This window comes from Paecilomyces variotii, assembly GCF_004022145.1.
Source record: "Paecilomyces variotii strain CBS 101075 chromosome Unknown C8Q69scaffold_14, whole genome shotgun sequence".
Taxonomy (NCBI): domain Eukaryota; kingdom Fungi; phylum Ascomycota; class Eurotiomycetes; order Eurotiales; family Thermoascaceae; genus Paecilomyces; species Paecilomyces variotii.
In genome coordinates this window covers 525095-542389 of record NW_021167153.1, presented here as the reverse complement: position 1 = coordinate 542389, position 17295 = coordinate 525095, and the positions used below count along the sequence as shown (strand labels likewise).

At 51.4% G+C, this 17295-nt stretch overlaps 8 protein-coding genes across 8 annotated transcripts; 3 read left to right on the top strand and 5 right to left on the bottom strand.

Annotated features, from left to right (window-relative positions):
- Positions 1-9: 9 nt before the first annotated feature.
- C8Q69DRAFT_107071 (fibronectin type III domain protein) lies at positions 10-4022 on the bottom strand. Its single transcript, XM_028625074.1, has 4 exons — positions 3727-4022; positions 3455-3648; positions 2383-3398; positions 10-2330 (listed from the first exon to the last, which is right to left on the bottom strand). The coding sequence occupies exons 1-4, from the start codon at positions 3840-3842 to the stop codon at positions 405-407; spliced, it is 3252 nt and encodes a 1083-aa protein (XP_028481862.1). The 5' UTR covers positions 3843-4022; the 3' UTR covers positions 10-404.
- A 414-nt stretch (positions 4023-4436) lies between these two features.
- C8Q69DRAFT_106749 (putative lipin Smp2) lies at positions 4437-7278 on the top strand. Its single transcript, XM_028625070.1, has 5 exons — positions 4437-4650; positions 4711-4781; positions 4835-5129; positions 5185-6079; positions 6136-7278. Exons 1-5 carry the CDS (start codon positions 4542-4544, stop codon positions 7019-7021), a joined length of 2256 nt encoding a protein of 751 aa, XP_028481861.1. The 5' UTR covers positions 4437-4541; the 3' UTR covers positions 7022-7278.
- Positions 7279-7535: 257 nt separating this feature from the next.
- C8Q69DRAFT_447896 (kinase-like domain-containing protein) lies at positions 7536-9446 on the bottom strand (the record flags this gene model as incomplete). Its single annotated transcript, XM_028629246.1, has 3 exons — positions 7536-8242; positions 8291-8518; positions 8576-9446. The coding sequence occupies 3 exons, from the start codon at positions 9444-9446 to the stop codon at positions 7536-7538; spliced, it is 1806 nt and encodes a 601-aa protein (XP_028481860.1).
- A 280-nt stretch (positions 9447-9726) lies between these two features.
- Positions 9727-11218, top strand: C8Q69DRAFT_480211 (transcription initiation factor IID, 31kD subunit-domain-containing protein). The gene has a single exon (XM_028631514.1). It carries the CDS (start codon positions 10113-10115, stop codon positions 10959-10961), a length of 849 nt encoding a protein of 282 aa, XP_028481859.1. The 5' UTR covers positions 9727-10112; the 3' UTR covers positions 10962-11218.
- C8Q69DRAFT_106741 (hypothetical protein) lies at positions 11046-11910 on the bottom strand. The gene has a single exon (XM_028625069.1). It carries the CDS (start codon positions 11653-11655, stop codon positions 11131-11133), a length of 525 nt encoding a protein of 174 aa, XP_028481858.1. The 5' UTR covers positions 11656-11910; the 3' UTR covers positions 11046-11130.
- Positions 11657-12507, bottom strand: C8Q69DRAFT_515083 (cytochrome c oxidase biogenesis protein Cmc1 like-domain-containing protein; the record flags this gene model as incomplete). The annotated part of the gene is made up of 2 exons (XM_028633355.1): positions 12004-12507; positions 11657-11934 (listed from the first exon to the last, which is right to left on the bottom strand). The coding sequence occupies exons 1-2, from the start codon at positions 12158-12160 to the stop codon at positions 11657-11659; spliced, it is 435 nt and encodes a 144-aa protein (XP_028481857.1). The 5' UTR covers positions 12161-12507.
- A 1-nt stretch (position 12508) lies between these two features.
- Positions 12509-14032, top strand: C8Q69DRAFT_106728 (putative U3 small nucleolar RNA-associated protein Utp11). Its single transcript, XM_028625068.1, has 2 exons — positions 12509-12819; positions 12988-14032. Exons 1-2 carry the CDS (start codon positions 12724-12726, stop codon positions 13747-13749), a joined length of 858 nt encoding a protein of 285 aa, XP_028481856.1. The 5' UTR covers positions 12509-12723; the 3' UTR covers positions 13750-14032.
- Positions 14028-17275, bottom strand: C8Q69DRAFT_480209 (putative phosphoribosyl-AMP cyclohydrolase). Its single transcript, XM_028631513.1, has 3 exons — positions 16150-17275; positions 14538-16097; positions 14028-14485 (listed from the first exon to the last, which is right to left on the bottom strand). The coding sequence occupies exons 1-3, from the start codon at positions 16994-16996 to the stop codon at positions 14286-14288; spliced, it is 2607 nt and encodes an 868-aa protein (XP_028481855.1). The 5' UTR covers positions 16997-17275; the 3' UTR covers positions 14028-14285.
- Between the last annotated feature and the right edge of the window lie 20 nt (positions 17276-17295).

Genomic DNA, 17295 nt, shown 5'->3' with positions numbered 1-17295 from the left:
CATTATATAGATGTCAAACGCACCAAAGCTAAGTGGACATCTCCTGCAAATTAATTTTATCCGATGACCGAAGACGAAAGAGTCTACTCGTGTAATGTGTAAGATATTCGGTTCATAAAGAAGCCACACCAGCACGTCGTATTCCTAAGCGCGGGGTGAACAAGGAGTTGAAATTACGAATCTTTTCTGACGATGAAGACTCATACGATGTGGAACAGCCGTATCCTATGTTCCCTACGAGGCTTAAAGAAGCTTGGCAGGAAATGACAACCCGAATTCGTTTCCATGCAACCGTGCTAAATGCTAATTGCCTGACAAAGGACACTAAGAACACCGGCAAACAAATGCTGATCGAGACTCCTACAGATGCAAAGTACCGAGTTAGGCAGACGATCCTCGCCCACCTACGCAGATGTCGACAGCTCCTCGACATATGTCTCATCACCCGTCTCTCCCGTCTTCTCACCCTCCTCGCCGACAGACTTTTCGGGTTTCTTGGACTTTCTGCTAAAAAAGCCCAGGCTGCTCCTGGAAGACTTGTCGACTGAATGGATGCTAGAGGATATGCTGTCAACGCTCTTCCCAAGCTGGGCCTCGCTGCCAGCATCCTCATCAATGTCACCTTGAGAGGTATCGCCCTTCTTCGAGAAGAGACCGGAGCGGTCTTTCCACGAGAGATTGAACTTGCTGGAGCTGCTTTTCCGCGTGATCTTCTGGATAAAGGATTCTTTCGAATTCGTCGTATCAGACGGAGTCCCCGATGGCGTGCGCTCAAGGGACTCGTAAGATTCAGTCGCGGAGTTGGCTATTGATCGGCCATCTCTCGAACGGCGAGGTTCTGAAGGAGATCCATCATCCGGGTTGAAATCGACAGGTACCTCTGGAGCAGGATCCTTGTCCTTTTCTTTATCCGACCTTTTGCTGAAGAGTGTTTTGAAGGACGGCGCCGCTGGGTTCAGCTTCGGAGTGACCGGTCTATGAGAGGATGACGGTCGAGTCCCAATAGGCGCCTGCAAAGGACGATGTTTGTCAAAAGAGCTCTGTAAGAAATCGGGTTCCCCTGTGAGACTCAGGGGTAGCTGACTCGAAGAACCATACTGAGTTGAAGGTCTCCGAGACTGTGTCCTCGACCACGTCGTAGGTGATGCCCATCCGAAACCGAGAGGGCTTATTCTGTGACTGACTTTCTCCGTAGTGGGCCAGCCAAAATGTCTATTATCTGTTGATGGGTGCGGGAACTGGTTGTCGAACGAGAATGTGGAGGATGGTCGAGGGGATAAGGACCCGCGTCGCACAGTTCCAAGAATAGAGGACGGGTCAATTGGATCGTGAGTGGGACTGAATTGGTTGTATCCAGTGTTGGCATCAGAGCGTTCACCTGCTCCTAGTTTGCCGGAGGAAGAGAAGAGATTCGTGAACGCAGCCCGGCGGGAAGGCAGATAGTCTGACGAACTGTCCGCGGTAACGTTTGCCGTGCTACTCCGGGGAAGCAGAGAGATTGGATTCGGCCAGTTACCTGTGTAGCTCAATCTGCGGCGTCTAGACCCGATAGGATCTATCTCATCCACGTCTCGGGGGAACGACTGACTTTGACCTTGTTTCAGACTCCCAAGTGCAGGTGGCCCATCTGCCAACGTCTTTCCACGCTGGCGATGGAACCCGAACAACCCGGAGAGCCTACGCGAAGCGCTCTGCACGCCAGCATGAGGCCCGTCCTCAGCATCTGTGCTGGGTTGACCATCGTTCTCATGGGAGCCATCCAGGTTTTCATGTGAACTAGGGAACATTACCGCAGGCTTATCCTCTGTAGAACCCGACGAAGGAGATCTTCTATGCGTATCCTCTAAGTGAGATCCGACGGGCTCAATGTCCGGGAAACGGGGATGCTTTGGTTCACCGAGAAGTTCTGGGGACTCTTCATCCCCTAGAAGATCCGATGGCAGCAAGGCATCGGCACGAGGGCTCATGGGTGGGTTGCTAAGCGATATATCTGAATCTGCACGAACGGTATCCGACTGGTCAGTCAGACCAGAGATAGTCATTCCATTGTTGATGTTGAAGAATGCAGAGCTGGGAGGGAAGGTAGGCGAGCTCGTCGTGGGAGGATGGTAATTGACTGCGCTCGAAAAAGATGGATCGAGGGCCGGGAAGGTCACCGGAGATGAAACATTGCTCTTAAGCGAACTGCGATGGCGTGGACGACGCATAGCAGCAGCGTGGGACATATCTAATTCCAGTGGCGGCAAAGGAGCGAAAGGACCGGAGCCGTTAGGTCGTTGGCTTGTCAGCCATTTCAGGCGCTCCTGGGCTTCCTGATATTGTTGCTGGGCCTTGGAGGGGTCAGCAGAGCTCCTTACGGAAGTGAAAGAATCGAAGTCTTACCTGAGCATGGAGGCTGACCAGAGCGGCGTATCGCGCATGAAGATTGCCCAGCCTGATCTCCCATTGTCGTGCGCGTTCAGTGTCGATGCGGTCCAATTCCTTTCCGTCCTCACTATCACCACCCTGGAGCTTCTTTCTCTCTTCCTCTAGCTTCTTAATCCGACCACCCTTCTCCTGTATCTCGTCGTCGAGTCCCTTCATTTCCGTCTGCTCGTTGGAGATCTTTCCCCGAATTTCAGAAGCCCGTTTAGCAGCTGCCTCTTCCACACGAGACTTGTCTTCCCTAGCACGGTTGATATCCTTGCCCATTTGCACCATCTGTTCTTGCCACCTGACGATGTCGTCCTTGCGTTTCTTGCGCTCCGCTTCTTTCTGCTGCAATAACCGCTCACGCTTGGTCTTTTCGCTCTGGACGGTGCGGTTTACGCTCTCGAGTTTGTTGACGTGCTTCTTGAGATCACCACTAGCCTCATCCTTCTCTTTCACCCGCTGTTTCAACTCGTCCCTCTGCCTTTCAAGTTCTTTCAATGACGCCGTGTGTTCCTCTTCCTCGTCGGCAATCTGTTTTTCTAGATTTTCGTTCTCATGCTGTAGAGTCTTCAGCCGTTCCGCGAGCTGTTCAAGGGTCTCGTCGGTATCATCGTTTGCCGGGGTCCTCTGCAGGTCATCCGCTTGAACATGGGCCGTATCGGCGCTCGTAGCTGCGGGTGAGAGCTTCCGTCCACCAGCAATGCGTTTTGACTGTAGACCACCACTGTGTTCGCGTGACATAACGGGCGCAGAAGGTGCAGCCAAGGCCGCAGTCGATCTAGGGATCGCCGCTCGGATTGTCGGGCCTCCCGTAGTACCATTTTGTTCTCTCTGCGACAGAGGCACCGGCTTCGTGCGGACATGAAGGATGGCGCTCGCGGTCTGGAAATTCGCTGCGCTGACTGCAAAGACGCAAATGTGGTAAATATTTCCGGGTATCAGGTTCGATATCGTCACGACCGTCTCCGCTCTTTTGGTCTCTCCCGCTGCTTGCGGTCAGCTGCTGATGATTCCCATGCTATCTGAATTTTCGTGCTCTCACCTTTGGCCCCATTGATTTGAATGATGTGCTTGTGTATCGAGTTATGGAAATCGGGCTGTTTCCAGGCAATTCGTATCTCACGGGCGGAAATCTCTTCGAGCGTTACTTCCGGGGCCGGTGGGATATCCAGACCCAGCTTGTCGACGAGGACCTCATTCGAGGTCTGACAGACCTGCCAGGCCCGGTAGAGCAGCCTAAGATAGTAGGGTTAGCACGTCTGCTCCATGTCAAGTAGTCAAGTAGTCAAGTAGTCGAGCAGTCGAGCAACTCACCAGACCAGCGCCCACAGGATAGTAGCCGCCAGGAAAAGAGCCATGACACCTCGCACCCTCACACGCGGGACCACGCTGGGATAGGTGTCAAAGGACAGATACAGCGGCTCATACATCCCAGCGTCGAGGGTCCATCCGTCCAGGTGGATTGCAGCCAGGGTGAAGAGTGTTTGCGCCAGAGGAATGCGCTTCCTCCGCTCGGCTTTGGACTTGGTGCTTCTGGCTGTTGCGCCGCCAGAGAGAAGGAAAGGCTTGGCGGGCGGGCTTGTCGGTCACGGGACCAGCGGACTTTCTCTTTCTCCGGGCGGATCCGGGGCGGCCAGATCGACGTCACGTGCTAGCCCGTCTGGGCCTAGCGTGGTCCCGGCTGCCCCGCCGAGAATGGCAGTCGCCGAGGCAGGAAGGCGCGGAGGGCGTTGGGCGTTGAGGGAAGCGACGAACCCAACAGCTCCAAGTCAGTCGTCAACGCCGTCAGTCTCATATTGCGGGGAGTTCTAACTACTACTGTTGCCCATCCCCAACCATTCTTTGTGTTCTTTGTGACTCCTACTATTCTTCCTTGCTTCTATCTCTATCTATGGTCATCCTTCCAGCCTGGTTTTAACCCTGCTGGCTGTTTGGCTATGAGACAGCCGTCGATCTCCGTCCGATAGTGTCACATGCGCCCTTGTCGGCTGCCTCATCCACTTCCGCTCGTTTCCTCTACTACTAGATATCCTTCTGACCATCGATTCCGGGCGACATCTTTTCGATCAGATACTCTGTTGGTCCTGATTCCAGTGTGTTAACGGTGCCAACCGTTCGTCTGTCTCAGGATGCAGTACGTGCGGAGTATCAGTGGTTCCGTGTCCAAGACCTGGAACTCGATCAATCCAGCCACCTTGAGCGGAGCCATTGACGTGATAGTCATCGAGCAGGAAGATGGTAGGCAATATCACGATCTAAGCCACGTTGCTGGAATAGATAGGTACTGACCTGCGATAGGGACGTTAGCTTGTTCGCCGTTCCACGTTCGCTTCGGCAAGTTCTCGTTACTGCGGCCCTACGAGAAAAAGGTACGGTTGGATAGGTTGTCTTCTGGCCTTAGCATGGCTGACAACATTCTAAGGTCGAGTTCCGTGTCAATGGAGTCAGGCAAAATTATGCCATGAAATTGGGAGAAGGGGGAGAGGCCTTCTTCGTATTCGAAACAAAGGATGACGTACCCGAATCGTTGCAGACGTCCCCTCTGGTATCTCCCACAGGGAGTCCCAAGCCACAAGCTGGAGAACCATCCTCACTCCAGGAGCCGGAATTCCTGGACCTGGACAAATCAAGTACCAGTCTGGGTAAGATCGATTCGAAGAGGGCCCTCGGAATGCCTCCGCATCTATCGGGCAGTATGCGGGCGTCTACTGATATAGGTAAGTTTGTCCATGGGATGCATGCCTTTTTGATTTTTTGGCTAACCATTAGTAGGCCTGGTTACGCCTCCGTCAGCATCACCAGACGCCGCTGTTTCGGGTAGGACTCGTTCTACTACATTGGGGGAAGACGCTATTCAACCCACTAGGCGTGCGATGTCCGAGGATGTTCTTACGGCGACGACTTCCTTGCAAGATGCTAGCGTCCACGGAACCTTTCAGAGGGAAGAGGGCGCTGAGGAGGGCTCTCCTCGGTCCATCCGCTCCCAGAGTCCTCCGCCTTTGTCAGCCAAGGAGGCCTTTTCGCGAGCAATGGCCCTGTCAAAGAAACTATCGACGTCAAACATACCCACCCATGTCACGGAAACAGGTGATCTGATGCTCGACATGACCGGATACAAGAGCAGTGAGGAGGATGCCCTCCGAGCGGAGATCATTGCGCGCAAGATCCTTGCAGAGGAGCTGGAGGGGAACTATGATATTGGTGCTCTTATTGGGGCAGATGAGAAGGGCAACCTGTGGATCTACAGCAGCGAAGAAGCAAAAGAAGCGAGACAGGCGGCCACGCGTCAGGCCACTATGGGACCGTTCCGGTCGAGCGCGGGAATGAGCGATGACGCCGTGTCGGATCCAGGATATCACAGTGACAGTGATAGGAGCCTTACGGATCCTGCACCTACGACGAGACATCATCGTACCCAGTCGGACGTCCAGCCTGGATTTCCAACCCCCCCTCATACTCCCACACAGGACCCCTCTGCGGGGGAGCAAAATCGCAACTATGCAAAGACCTTACGTCTCACCAGCGATCAACTGAAGGCCCTGGATCTCAAGCCAGGTGCCAACCCCATATCATTCAGTGTCAACAAGGCTATCTGCCCTGCGACCATGTATCTCTGGAACTACAAGACACCAATCGTCATCTCCGATATTGATGGTACAATTACGAAGTGAGTGACTTGCGTTACAAAACCGCTTTCCCTTCTCTACTAACTGTTATTGGCAGGTCCGATGCCCTAGGGCACGTTTTGAACATGATCGGACGCGACTGGACCCATCTGGGTGTCGCAAAGTTGTACACCGATATTGTCAACAACGGGTACAACATCATGTATCTCACCAGTCGGTCCACCGGACAGGCAGATATAACACGAACCTATCTTAACGGCGTTTGCCAAGAAGGGTATCGACTGCCGAAAGGCCCTGTCATCATGAGCCCTGATCGGACAATTGCAGCGTTGAGACGTGAGATCTACCTGAGGAAGCCCGAAGTCTTCAAGATGGCCTGTCTCCGAGATATCCTCAGTTTGTTCCCGGGGAAACGGAATCCTTTCTATGCAGGATTCGGAAACCGACTCACGGACGCTTTGAGTTACCGATCTGTGAACATTCCGTCAAGCAGAATTTTCACTATCAACTCTAATGCAGAAGTTTCCCTCGACCTCCTCAGTTTAAACAAGTACAAGAGCAGTTATGTCACAATGAGAGAGCTGGTCGATCACTTCTTCCCTCCGGTCACCATGCTTGTCCAGGAAGGTGGGGAGGAATGTACAGATTTCACCTACTGGCGTGAACCTCCCCCCGAGCTCGAAGATTTCTCCTCAACGGACACTGAGGATGAGGAGGATGAGCTTGAGGAAGAAGAAGAGGACGAATACGAGGAAGAAGCAAGTGACATGGAAGATGAAGAACGGGCCGAGGATGGCGGTGAGAGTTACGTGTCGCGGCCATCTCTCGATGACTCCCAGTTTGCCGGATCGGTTGCAGATGAAGACGTTTATGACACAGATGCGGAAGAGGAATCGGAGGATGAAGACATGACTGGTGATGGCGGTGTTACGCTTAACACGTCTGTCAAGCATGCATCTGATGTTAACCTCCCTCTCCGCTAGCCTTTCCTACGTGGATTTATTTCCCACCAGACTTATACCCCAAGCAGTCTCAACTGTCTTCAATAGATGCGTGCCTGTGTCGGATTTGTACATGGCCGCGTGCTTCTAGTTTGGGTTTCGAGACACTGCTTACATTTCTGCATATTTCTGTCAACGCCTAGTATCAGGAAGTTGCCCTGATAATTGCATAGCCGGCGTTTACATACAATTATTTACACTGCCTGTTCCTGAATTTGGATTTGAATGCATCTTGTGAGCGTGACTGGTGTTTGGGTTCTGGATTATGAGCAACAATATGAACGGGCATGTATCATGTATAAATGAGGCCCTCCAAGAAAAAAAAGGACTAAATATGCACATTAAACACGTCAACTTCACCAATGATACATTATGACTCCAGGTGGTCTTAGATATTGTTCCTACCGATCAAAAGTTTATGAGCACCCTGGCGCTTGCCCTTCTTGTTTCAGTAGGTGAGCATCGCTGCTTTGAAGTCGCGCGATCAAGGTGAGGGTTAATCGAGCTCTTCATGATCTTGAAACGGCCAGAACCGATCAACTGAGATAAAGTCGTCTTCATCGTCTGCTGCAGCTAACCACTCTTTCTTAAGTTGGTGATTTTTTTCCACGACATCTTCGTATGATTCATGTCTAACCCATCCATCTTGGTCAAGATAGTCCAAGATAGATCGCCAATGCTCGAGTAAGATGGTTGCTGTGAACCAGTTATCCTCAATAAGCAAGAACTCCTCTGCTTCCTTCGGGTCGAAATGAACTGGGCATTGAATTTGCTCCTGGTTTCCGTCTACGAGCTGGCCCCAGTGAGTTGCAAGTCTAAGGAGTGCTCCTTTTAGCGTAATTATATTGCCGCTCCATTGCCGGCCAGCGCTGTCTACTGCATGCTGTCGGAGCAACAAAAGCGGGTAACGAAGTGCATCGAGATGAGCTTTGTTATCCCTACCATTGAGAACCATGTACAAATAGAATAGCGCCCTTCGTCGATGGAGTTCATTGGCGTGAGATTTCTCTTCTGGACTCAATGACGCATAATCTTCTGGAAGGCACGGTTTCTCAAGGCCTTTGGGAGGCTCGGAATCAGGATTTTCGAATAGTGGTGGGTTACCGGCGGTAAGCAATAATGGAAGGATAGACGAATGCTGCCAATCAACAATGCATGAAACTCCACAAGAGTCCGATATGAAAACGTTGGGCGGGTTAAGATCTGACCATTATCAGCGGCTAGGTCGAGTTAATTCTATTGAGACTTTACCTGGATGGCGCAAGGTAGGCTTGTTCAAGGAATTCTCACGGTCTCTGGGCAAGATATAAGGTGACAGAGAGATATACTGTTCTAGTAGGTCGATATAACCTGTAGGGGAGATGTCTCCTTTAAGGAAATTGTTATGAGGAAAGTCATTCTGTTGCGGTTTCCCGAATTTGCGAGTCCATTCTAATTCCCGTTGACCGACGGAACGAACATAGTCGCGAGGGTCTTTCCCTACGCACAGTTAGTAATTCCCAGTCCCTTTAACTATTCTGTAAACAGAGTACTGACAAGGTCCACGGTCCACTTCAAATAGTGCGCGTTTGCCTCGCCAGAACATGTAGTCTGCAGAAGGCCCAATGCAAAACCGGTTTTCATCATCACCCTCATATGCTCCATGTGGCGACGCATAAAGGTCGGCTCGGGCGTGTGAGGGTAGGCTGTCCCTATAGTATAAGCTGCCATAGGATCCGAAAGGAATGGAGAAAAGTTTTCGCTCGATTTCAACGTAACTCATTACCAAACGAACGCGTTCTTGAGGCGTAAGATCAAACCAACGCTCCTCCAACGGCCTCCCAGGGGCTTTCTGCATTATTATGTATTCAGTACCTACTGGGTTGTCGGATTTTGAAGAATAAGTATAAACCCGGGGGACTGGGATCCCTCTCGAATGTAAGAAATCCAGAGTCGCAACCTCACTTTCAGTCGTGAAAGTTTTTGGAACAGTAAGTAGATACGGGATTTTGGCTATAACCTCAAGTCCGTCTTCCATGGTAAGAAGAAAAACCCTATTGAAACCACCCTCCGCAAGCTTTCTTATATGAGTGACATTTTTCCGACCAACACTTCTAGCCGCGATGGTTTTGAGCGCTTCAACGTTGAATTCGACATATCGTTCTGCAAAACGGAGATTCTCATTGTAGAGATAGCGCCCAGATGTGTAAGAAAACAAATCTTGTCTGGGTGTCGAGTTCGCGGGAGTAACCGTGGTTGATAGACACCTTGAGGATGAGCTGGTTTGGAAAGAGCAGGTCCTCCGCCGGCGTATAAAGTGAGTTGATAATGAATTGAAGGACTTCTGGGGGGTGGGGAGGAGAAATAGATCTAACTGATGGGTAAAATGAAACAAGTGACAATTCTTTCGGACAGTAGCTCCCAGCATGGTGAGCACGACGAGCACTTTGCAGAGAGTTTATATTCGGGTGGACATCTCCACATCTCTGTAATCAACAAAATTGTCTAAATGGTATTCATTTCAAGAAGTTGGACGTCAACAGGCCCAGGACACGGTGCAAGTGAGCTAGTTAATGGAGGGAGTGTAGTTGACCGTAGGCTGAGTAGGTGTAAATGAGGTTGGTGAGGAGATCACCTGACTCACCCAGCTCACCCTGATAAAGCAGCAATGTGTGGGTGAGGCTAGAATGAGCAATTCGCAGATTTTTAAACGATATTATTTATTCCTATTCATTTATTATTATTATCTGTTATTATTATTATTATTGCGCGTGCAGAGAGATGTAGTTTCCCAAAGTGGAATAGCGCATTGACGGCGAGCTCTCTCCGACTTTCAGTGAACACCAGCTCTTTGATCCGAATAATAGCGCAGACTGTCCGGAGGAACACTAACATAGCAGGCCTTCAGTCTAAATCAGCGGAGGTATATTCCCTCATTGACGCACTTTCGCCGTCTCTCCTCTATTTACGCTGGACGAGACTCATTAACCCTTGCGCGCGTCGTCGCAGCGCCATGCGGTATCGATAACCTGTCGCTTCTCTGATATATTTGAGACCTCAATTCGGCACCTGCAGCTCCCTTTCTCTGCCCAAGATGGCTTCTCCCAGTCAAACACAAGGATCGGGTCCAGCGACACAACCGTTGACGCCGCCTGCTGACCCTCCAACCAACGCCACTTCACAAGCCAACGCGACAGCCTCATCTAGTCAGTCTATGGGCCAGCCAGCGCAGGTACCGGCAACTTCCCTACAGGATACGGGAAAATCGCGCCGGCCACGGGATGCGCGACTCATCCACATGTTGCTTGCATCCCAAGGAGTAACGGCATACCAGGAACGGGTCCCGCTCCAGCTCCTCGATTTCGCATACCGTTATACCTCGAGTGTGCTGCAAGATGCAGTCCACCTAGCTACCGAAGGATATGCAGGTGCCATCACGGCGCCGGGAGAATCGGGTTCTGGAGCGGCACCCCGTGCTGGCGCGGAGATCCAGTCCGTCTCTCTACCTGCACTGCGACTGAGCATCGCCTCCCGATTACACTATCAATTTCAACCGGCGCTACCGAAGGAGTTCCTCATGGACGTCGCAGCGGAGAGGAATCGGATCGCGCTTCCCGGCGCACAGAGAGGATATGATACAAATGCTACCGCAAATCGGCAGAACGCCTATTCGAGCGTCATGATGGGTGGAATGAGGCTGCCACCTGAGAGGTTCTGTCTGTCGGGCACGGGATGGAACTTGAAGGATTCATGGGAAAGCGAAGGAGAAGAGGAGGTGGAAGAAGCAACAGCGGCCCAGAACGCGGAAGCGAATGCTGCTGAGAGAGAGGGAGAAGAGGGTGAAGGGGAAGACGAAGGCGATGGCAAGATGGAGGACATTTTCGGAGAAGACACGGCCATGGGCGAAGGTGGAGAGGAAGATAAGACCATGACGGACGTTTGATTTCCGTTTAGAACATCTTCTTTTGGCGCACATCCAAACCTCCCCGGGTCTTTTTTTCTTCTTCGAACGAGCACACTTGGACTGATCGGGACTGGATTGCTGGGTTATGAATTGAAACCAGAAGCAGGAACAGTGGAGTTTGAGGCGCAAGGCAGGATGTACCTACCCATCATGTATAAGGATATATCTTTTTTTTTGAGGGAGAAGGAACTATTTTCTCAATGGAAGGGGGTTTATTTGATACCTTTTTAGGCATGACACCAAAATATTTAAGCCGGTGGAGGTGACTATAGTGTACATAGATAATCCCAGCAACAGACAAAGTTGGGAGAGCACACACAACTCCATACACCTGAAGTAGAAGTAAAGAAATAACGCCACTGAACCCCATCGTTCCATGCAAGGTCGTCCATCCCGCCGTCCACATACGTCCACATATATACACCGTGCACCAGGCGTGTTGGTGCTCGGTCTGACACATAGCAGCTCGACATTGAGAGCCAAACATGGCCCCTGAGGACCAGGACGTCCATGTCTCGAAGCGAGAAGACATTGGTCGACAGTGGCAGCTTGTAGAGCCATGACCAGCTCCTCCCTGACGAACCATCCGTTTACGTATGCCTTGAACTTCTGCGTTCAACCAGCATACTTCCCCCCGACCGAAGCAACAAAGACGAGTCTCGCGATCAATCATCTCATCTCTTCTGCTGCAATTCCTGCTCTCTCAACTTCCTCCTCCTTTCCTGATCCTCCCTCATCATCTGAATGACCTCTAGACGTCTCTTCTCGACCGCAGCCAGCTCCTGCTCTTTCTCACGACGTCGTTCCTCCCTTTTCAAGAACCACTCTTCTCTCGCGCGATCTTCCTCTTCAGGCTTCGCGTGCTCGAGCATGCAGGCGTTCATGGCGAGGCGTTGTTGGCGACAGACCCATGTTGCAGTCACGGTGCGGTTGACGGCGCACTGGGCGAATTCTGCGGAAGTATAGTTAGCAAGCTTTGTTCGATTGGAAAGAAAAAACAAAAAAGCGGCAATGTCTATACCCTTGATTTCCTTCGCGCAGTATCCCCTCACTCGCTTATGGTACAGCTCTTTGACTTGTTGTTCCTGCGCCGCGGAGAGGGGGACGGGGTTGCGGAGATTGAGTTGCGGTCCTGGGGCATTAGGGGTCGTGCCCTGCGATGCTGAAGCGGTAGCCATTGTGAGAGGTAAATAGAACAGAATAATAGACACGCGAAGCTCCCCGGGGGATTTGTTTCTGCTGTCGATTCGTCTCAAGCTGAGGAAAACGGGACCTGGCGGAGTTGACTTCTTCTCTCCAACCAAGCAACAATCGATAGCTCCGCAAGAAACGAAGACTTTAGAAAACCATAAACAGTAATTTGCTCAAGACCCTTCAAGATCACGAACCTCCCCCACGAGTCAAAAGTCAACGAGGTTGTTCTGTTGAATTGAACAGCCGCGCAAACGCAAATCAACTTCGGCCGACGGTTTTGCTCCGCTTCCCGATCCGCAAACCCCATCCATTTTTTTAGCTGCCAAAGTCCAAAAATCAACTCAAACCACCTCTTCGTTTTTCTGCCGATCAGCAAAACACCACCCCATCTCTCTGAGCTATTCTTTCTTTGCTTTCGAAGGGGAAGACCTGTGGGGCTTAGGTTTCCTTTTTCAGTTCTCGTTCATACCGGGACTACCTTTACATACCTATCGCTTCGTTTTCGGACCAGCAAAGAGCAGGTTGAGAAGGAAACTATCTGCACAGAATGTCGTCTATGCGAAACGCCGTCCAACGACGGCAGCACCGCGAGCGTGGTCAGCTCGAAGGTCGCGAGAAATGGGGTATTCTCGAGAAACACAAGGTGAGATTCTATTCCTCCTCGTTGGTTGTTTGTGGTGGCATTTTCTGCGTTTCTCTAGCAGTAGAATCCAGACGCTACTACTATGAAACTTTTTTTTCCCCTTCTGGATACAGAAACATCATATAAATGAATATATAACTGATAAAATAATCTTCTTTAAATAAATAGGACTACTCCCTCCGCGCAAAAGACTACAATGTCAAAAAGGCCAAACTACAACGTCTTCGCGAAAAGGCGCGCGATCGCAACCCCGATGAATTCGCCTTTGGGATGCTTTCCGACCGAGCTGCCAAGCAGGGTAAACACGGAGCGCGCGAATCGGGCCAATCACTCAGTAACGAAGCTGCGAAATTGCTCAAGACGCAGGATGCGGGATACCTCCGTACGGTTGGGGAGCGGATCCGTCGCGAGATGGAGCGGTTAGAGCAAGAGGTGAAGATGCAGGATGGAATCCAGGAAGTTCTGGGCGAGGGTCAGACGACGAAACAGAAGAATGCGGATGAGGAGGACGACTTTTTCGATTTCGAAGAGGAAGAGGATGATGGTAAGCCGAAGAAGGTTGTTTTTGCAGAGAGCCGTGAGGAGCAGAGGGAACTCGGTCGAGAACTCGACCAAGACAGCGACGAAATGGACGAAGATGATGATGACTCTTTCGGACAATTATCCAAGAAGCCCAATCAGAACCAGAAAAAATCCAAAAAGCAGCTTGAGGCGGAAATGCAAGCGTTCCGTGAACTGCGCGCCGCGCGCAAGGCAAAGAAGCGAGCCGCTGAAGCGCGACACAACAAGCTGAAAGCTCTGAAGAAGCAATATGCTGAGATTACCGCCGCGGAGCGAGAGCTGGAATGGCAGCGTGGACGAATGGACAACGCAGTTGGAGGAAAGAACAAGAATGGCGTCAAGTGGAAGATCAGGGAGCGGAAGAAGTGATCTGATCTGATATCGAATATACGTTTCTTGGTCCGGTGCATTTTCCTGCTTATGAATGATGATAGGCATGTGCGGTGCATTTACATCCTCGTGTCGAGAGAAGATGGGAGATAATGGCTCTCTGTCAACTCATATTTTCCTTCTTATGGGTTTTATACGGCGAAGTCTCTGGCTCGGAGTTTTTAGGCCAAAAAAAGGGCGCATGGTGTTGGGTTGTACTGTACATATAGACTGTAGGTAGCGATTCTACAATGATACCATCAAAAGTTTGTCTTGGGACTATATTTCCAGTATAGCGGGATCAGACAGCTTTTGTCATGACTTCGATATGCAGCAGCGTCCTTCTCCAGTCAAGAGATACAACCGAGAGGTTAGATTAGATGTAGAGTACAATAACTTTTTCTGATCCGGCGTTCATTCTATAATTCCAGGCCAAGGCATATAATCGTAACATTTACAGATAATAGATAAGGTGAGGCAAAGAGGTCATACTTTCGGAAAATCAAACCAACAGACATCATTCATGCGATAATAGCCTATGCCTGGCTTTTCTTCATAGCAGCAACTCTGATGCTGACGGCCCTCTTGTGCGCATCCAGACCCTCCACAGCGGCGAGGCACTCCACGGTCGAGGACAGACCGTACAGACCGTCAGCAGTAAGGTTGGAGCTGGTGATGTGCTTGACGAACGAGCCCAGGTTCACACCAGAGTACTGCTTGGCGTAGCCGTACGTTGCTGGAAGGGAAGTCAGCGGTATGTTTCAAAATGAAAGCAAAAGAAAACTTACGCAAAGAGTGGTTGACACCAGCAGAGTAGTCGCCCACACTCTCGGGTGTCCAGGGACCGATAAACACACTTCCGGCGTTCTCCACCAGATCAACGACCTTTTCGGCGTCTTGCACCTGAAGGATCAAGTGCTCAGGGGCGTAGTCATTGCTGAGCTCCATGGCCTCCTTAATATCCTTAACCACAAAGGTAACCGAGTGAGCGATGGATCCCTTCACAATATCAACACGTGGCAGGGCATTGGCCTGCTTATCAACCTCGTCTTCAATGGCTGCCAGTTCCTGCTCGTTGAGATCAACTGCGATGAGGATCACCTGAGAATCCACACCGTGCTCGGCCTGGCTCAGCAGGTCAGAAGCAACGAAGGCCGGGTTAGCCTGCTTGTCTGCCACAACCAAGACTTCACTGGGCCCGGCTGGCATGTCGATACTGACACCTGCAGAAGTATCGTTGGATACCATCATCTTGGCTGCAGTCACAAACTGGTTACCCGGACCCAGGATCTTGTCGACCTTGGTGATGCTCTCCGTACCATAGGCTAGCGCAGCAACGGCCTGCGCGCCACCAGCCAGCACAATGCTCTCTGCGCCGACCTTGTGCGCAACGTAAACAATCTCGGGGGATACGCTGCCGTCAGATCGAGGAGGAGTGGCAAAAACGATCTTCTTGCATCCTGCCACCATTGCTGGTACTCCCAGCATCAGGGCAGTTGAAGGAAGAACAGCGGTTCCACCGGGGATGTAGAGTCCAACTCTTTCAATTGGTCGCGAAAAGCGCGAGCAGACTACTCCTGGCATGGTCTCCAACACAAGTGGTTTGTCTTGCTGGGCGCTGTGGAAGCGTTTGATGTTGTCAAAGCTGACATCGATGGCCTTGATAGTCTCAGGAGACAGCTGCATCAGACTTTCAGGGAACGGCGCACGGAGAACCGGCGATGTCAGTGACGTAGCCTTCTCGAACTTGTGGGTGTACTTGAGGACAGCGGCATCTCCATTGTCATGGACATCTTGGACAATAGGGCGGACCAAACCGAGAATGGCCTCATTGGACTTCTGGGACGGGCGCTTGAGAGCATCCTTCACCACGTTGGCTGGGGTAGAAGCAGTGACAATACGCTTCATCTCGATACGACCACTGTTATCACTGGCCGCAGGCTGCTCCTTGGGAGCAGGAGTCGCCGTCTTTGTCTCTGCGGGCTTCGTAAGGCCGAGCTTTTCGGCCCAGGGACCCTTGGCGTCGCCCTTTCTCCTCTTGACCTTCAAGCTCTTCAGGTCAAGATTTCTTTCAATATCCTTCAGGCTAACTCCAGCAGCGGTGCACTTCGTGAGAGCGAAGTACAGCAGGTCTGCAGCCTCAAAAGCGATCTCCTCCTTCGTCTTCGCCTGGCACAGCTCCTCCGCCTCCTCCATGATTTTAGCCTGCACAAGCTTGGGGTCGTTGAAAAGCCTGGCGGTATACGATCCGGCGGGTGCATCTTGTTTGCGAGCTTCCAATGTCTTCTGGAGGTGAGAGAGACCTGCAGATGGCCCGAAGCAGCTGGCCGTGCCAAGGTGACAGAATCCTATACAGATAGTTTAGTGCTGGCGCATCGCGGAAAGAGCGTAGCCACATACCTCTGCCTTTCTGCTTCACGACGAAAACCAAGCAATCGCTGTCGCAGTCGAAGCCAATCCTGATAAGTTCCTGGGTGTCCCCGCTGGACTGTCCCTTGTACCACAATCCTCGCTTTCTGCTCTGGTAGACTCCAGTCCCCGTCCTCAAAGCCTCCGCAATGCTCTCGTCGCTGCTCCAGACAAATCCAAGCAGAATGCCTCTCTCATCCGTGACCGTTGTAGCATAGAGACCCGAGTTCTGGTCCGCGACTCCACGCGCAGCCACCAGCTTGCCAGCGGAGATCTTGTTTCCCGCCTCCTTTTCAAAGGTCAATGCCTGCGATGGTACAATGCTGACGGCGCCTTGTCCCAAAGAAGCCTTCACAGAATCCTCCGTCACAGACTGTCCGACAAACGATGCGTAAAGCCTCTGCGCCTCAAGATCAATGTTGAGTGTTTCCGCAACGTTCTTCACTTCGGCGGGGTTGGTGAAGACACCAATTTCCTTCCTCTCCTCATTCTCAGCAATCCAACTCTTGACAGTCTGTACTTCTTTGCTAGATGGGGCATAAACGACCAGTCGTGTCGAGGAAACATCCTGCTCCTTCGACAGGGCCTCCAATTGCTCCAGCGAAACGAATGCTTTTGCGGCACCGGCGTTCAGAATGTCGACGATGTCTCCGACAGAGGCGATCTCCGTGGCGTCAACGTAGACATCGAGAAGGGGGAAGTTCTTGCTGATAAACTCAGAGGCTTGCGACAGACTCTTAGCTTTGATCAGAACGCGACCAAAGTACGAGATCTGCTGAAGAGAGAGCCCCTCGGCGGGGGAGGAGGGGTCGAAGGAAACGAGAAGTGGCGTAGCCATTTTCGCAGGCCTTGCTGGCTAGCTGTACGCCAAAGGATATGAAAATAAAAAGAGAGAGGAGGTCTTGAATGCTCTCTTCCTGCAGCGACGATGAGTCAATTGATGTCTGCTCAAATACGGACCGTTTCAATGGCCCCCGCCGTCCGATGTGTCACCGCCCGAGACTTTTTTTCTGCCCCGCGGCGGAAGCCGGAATTGGGTGCATTCTTTATCTAATGAACATCCGATCATTGTTAAGGAATTATTGGATATCACCATATCTAGCTTCTCTACTGTATTGAATGGACTCTGCATTAACT

What these genes read in the sequence shown, in the direction of transcription:
- C8Q69DRAFT_107071 (XM_028625074.1), bottom strand. Translation starts at nt 3,842, where the DNA reads ATGTATGAGCCGCTGTATCTGTCCTTTGACACCTATCCCAGCGTGGTC. An exon ending in TCAAATCAATGGGGCCAAAG is followed by an intron (nt 3,399 to 3,454) that starts GTGAGAGCACGA and finishes GACCGCAAGCAG; the next exon opens with CGGGAGAGACCAAAAGAGCG. An exon ending in TGGTCAGCCTCCATGCTCAG is followed by an intron (nt 2,331 to 2,382) that starts GTAAGACTTCGA and finishes GACCCCTCCAAG; the next exon opens with GCCCAGCAACAATATCAGGA.
- C8Q69DRAFT_106749 (XM_028625070.1), top strand. Translation starts at nt 4,542, where the DNA reads ATGCAGTACGTGCGGAGTATCAGTGGTTCCGTGTCCAAGACCTGGAAC. An exon ending in AGTCATCGAGCAGGAAGATG is followed by an intron (nt 4,651 to 4,710) that starts GTAGGCAATATC and finishes GACCTGCGATAG; the next exon opens with GGACGTTAGCTTGTTCGCCG. An exon ending in GCGGGCGTCTACTGATATAG is followed by an intron (nt 5,130 to 5,184) that starts GTAAGTTTGTCC and finishes AACCATTAGTAG; the next exon opens with GCCTGGTTACGCCTCCGTCA.
- C8Q69DRAFT_480211 (XM_028631514.1), top strand. Translation starts at nt 10,113, where the DNA reads ATGGCTTCTCCCAGTCAAACACAAGGATCGGGTCCAGCGACACAACCG.
- C8Q69DRAFT_106741 (XM_028625069.1), bottom strand. Translation starts at nt 11,655, where the DNA reads ATGATTGATCGCGAGACTCGTCTTTGTTGCTTCGGTCGGGGGGAAGTA.
- C8Q69DRAFT_106728 (XM_028625068.1), top strand. Translation starts at nt 12,724, where the DNA reads ATGTCGTCTATGCGAAACGCCGTCCAACGACGGCAGCACCGCGAGCGT. An exon ending in GTATTCTCGAGAAACACAAG is followed by an intron (nt 12,820 to 12,987) that starts GTGAGATTCTAT and finishes TTAAATAAATAG; the next exon opens with GACTACTCCCTCCGCGCAAA.
- C8Q69DRAFT_480209 (XM_028631513.1), bottom strand. Translation starts at nt 16,996, where the DNA reads ATGGCTACGCCACTTCTCGTTTCCTTCGACCCCTCCTCCCCCGCCGAG. An exon ending in CGTGAAGCAGAAAGGCAGAG is followed by an intron (nt 16,098 to 16,149) that starts GTATGTGGCTAC and finishes CTATCTGTATAG; the next exon opens with GATTCTGTCACCTTGGCACG. An exon ending in TGGTGTCAACCACTCTTTGC is followed by an intron (nt 14,486 to 14,537) that starts GTAAGTTTTCTT and finishes CTTCCCTTCCAG; the next exon opens with CAACGTACGGCTACGCCAAG.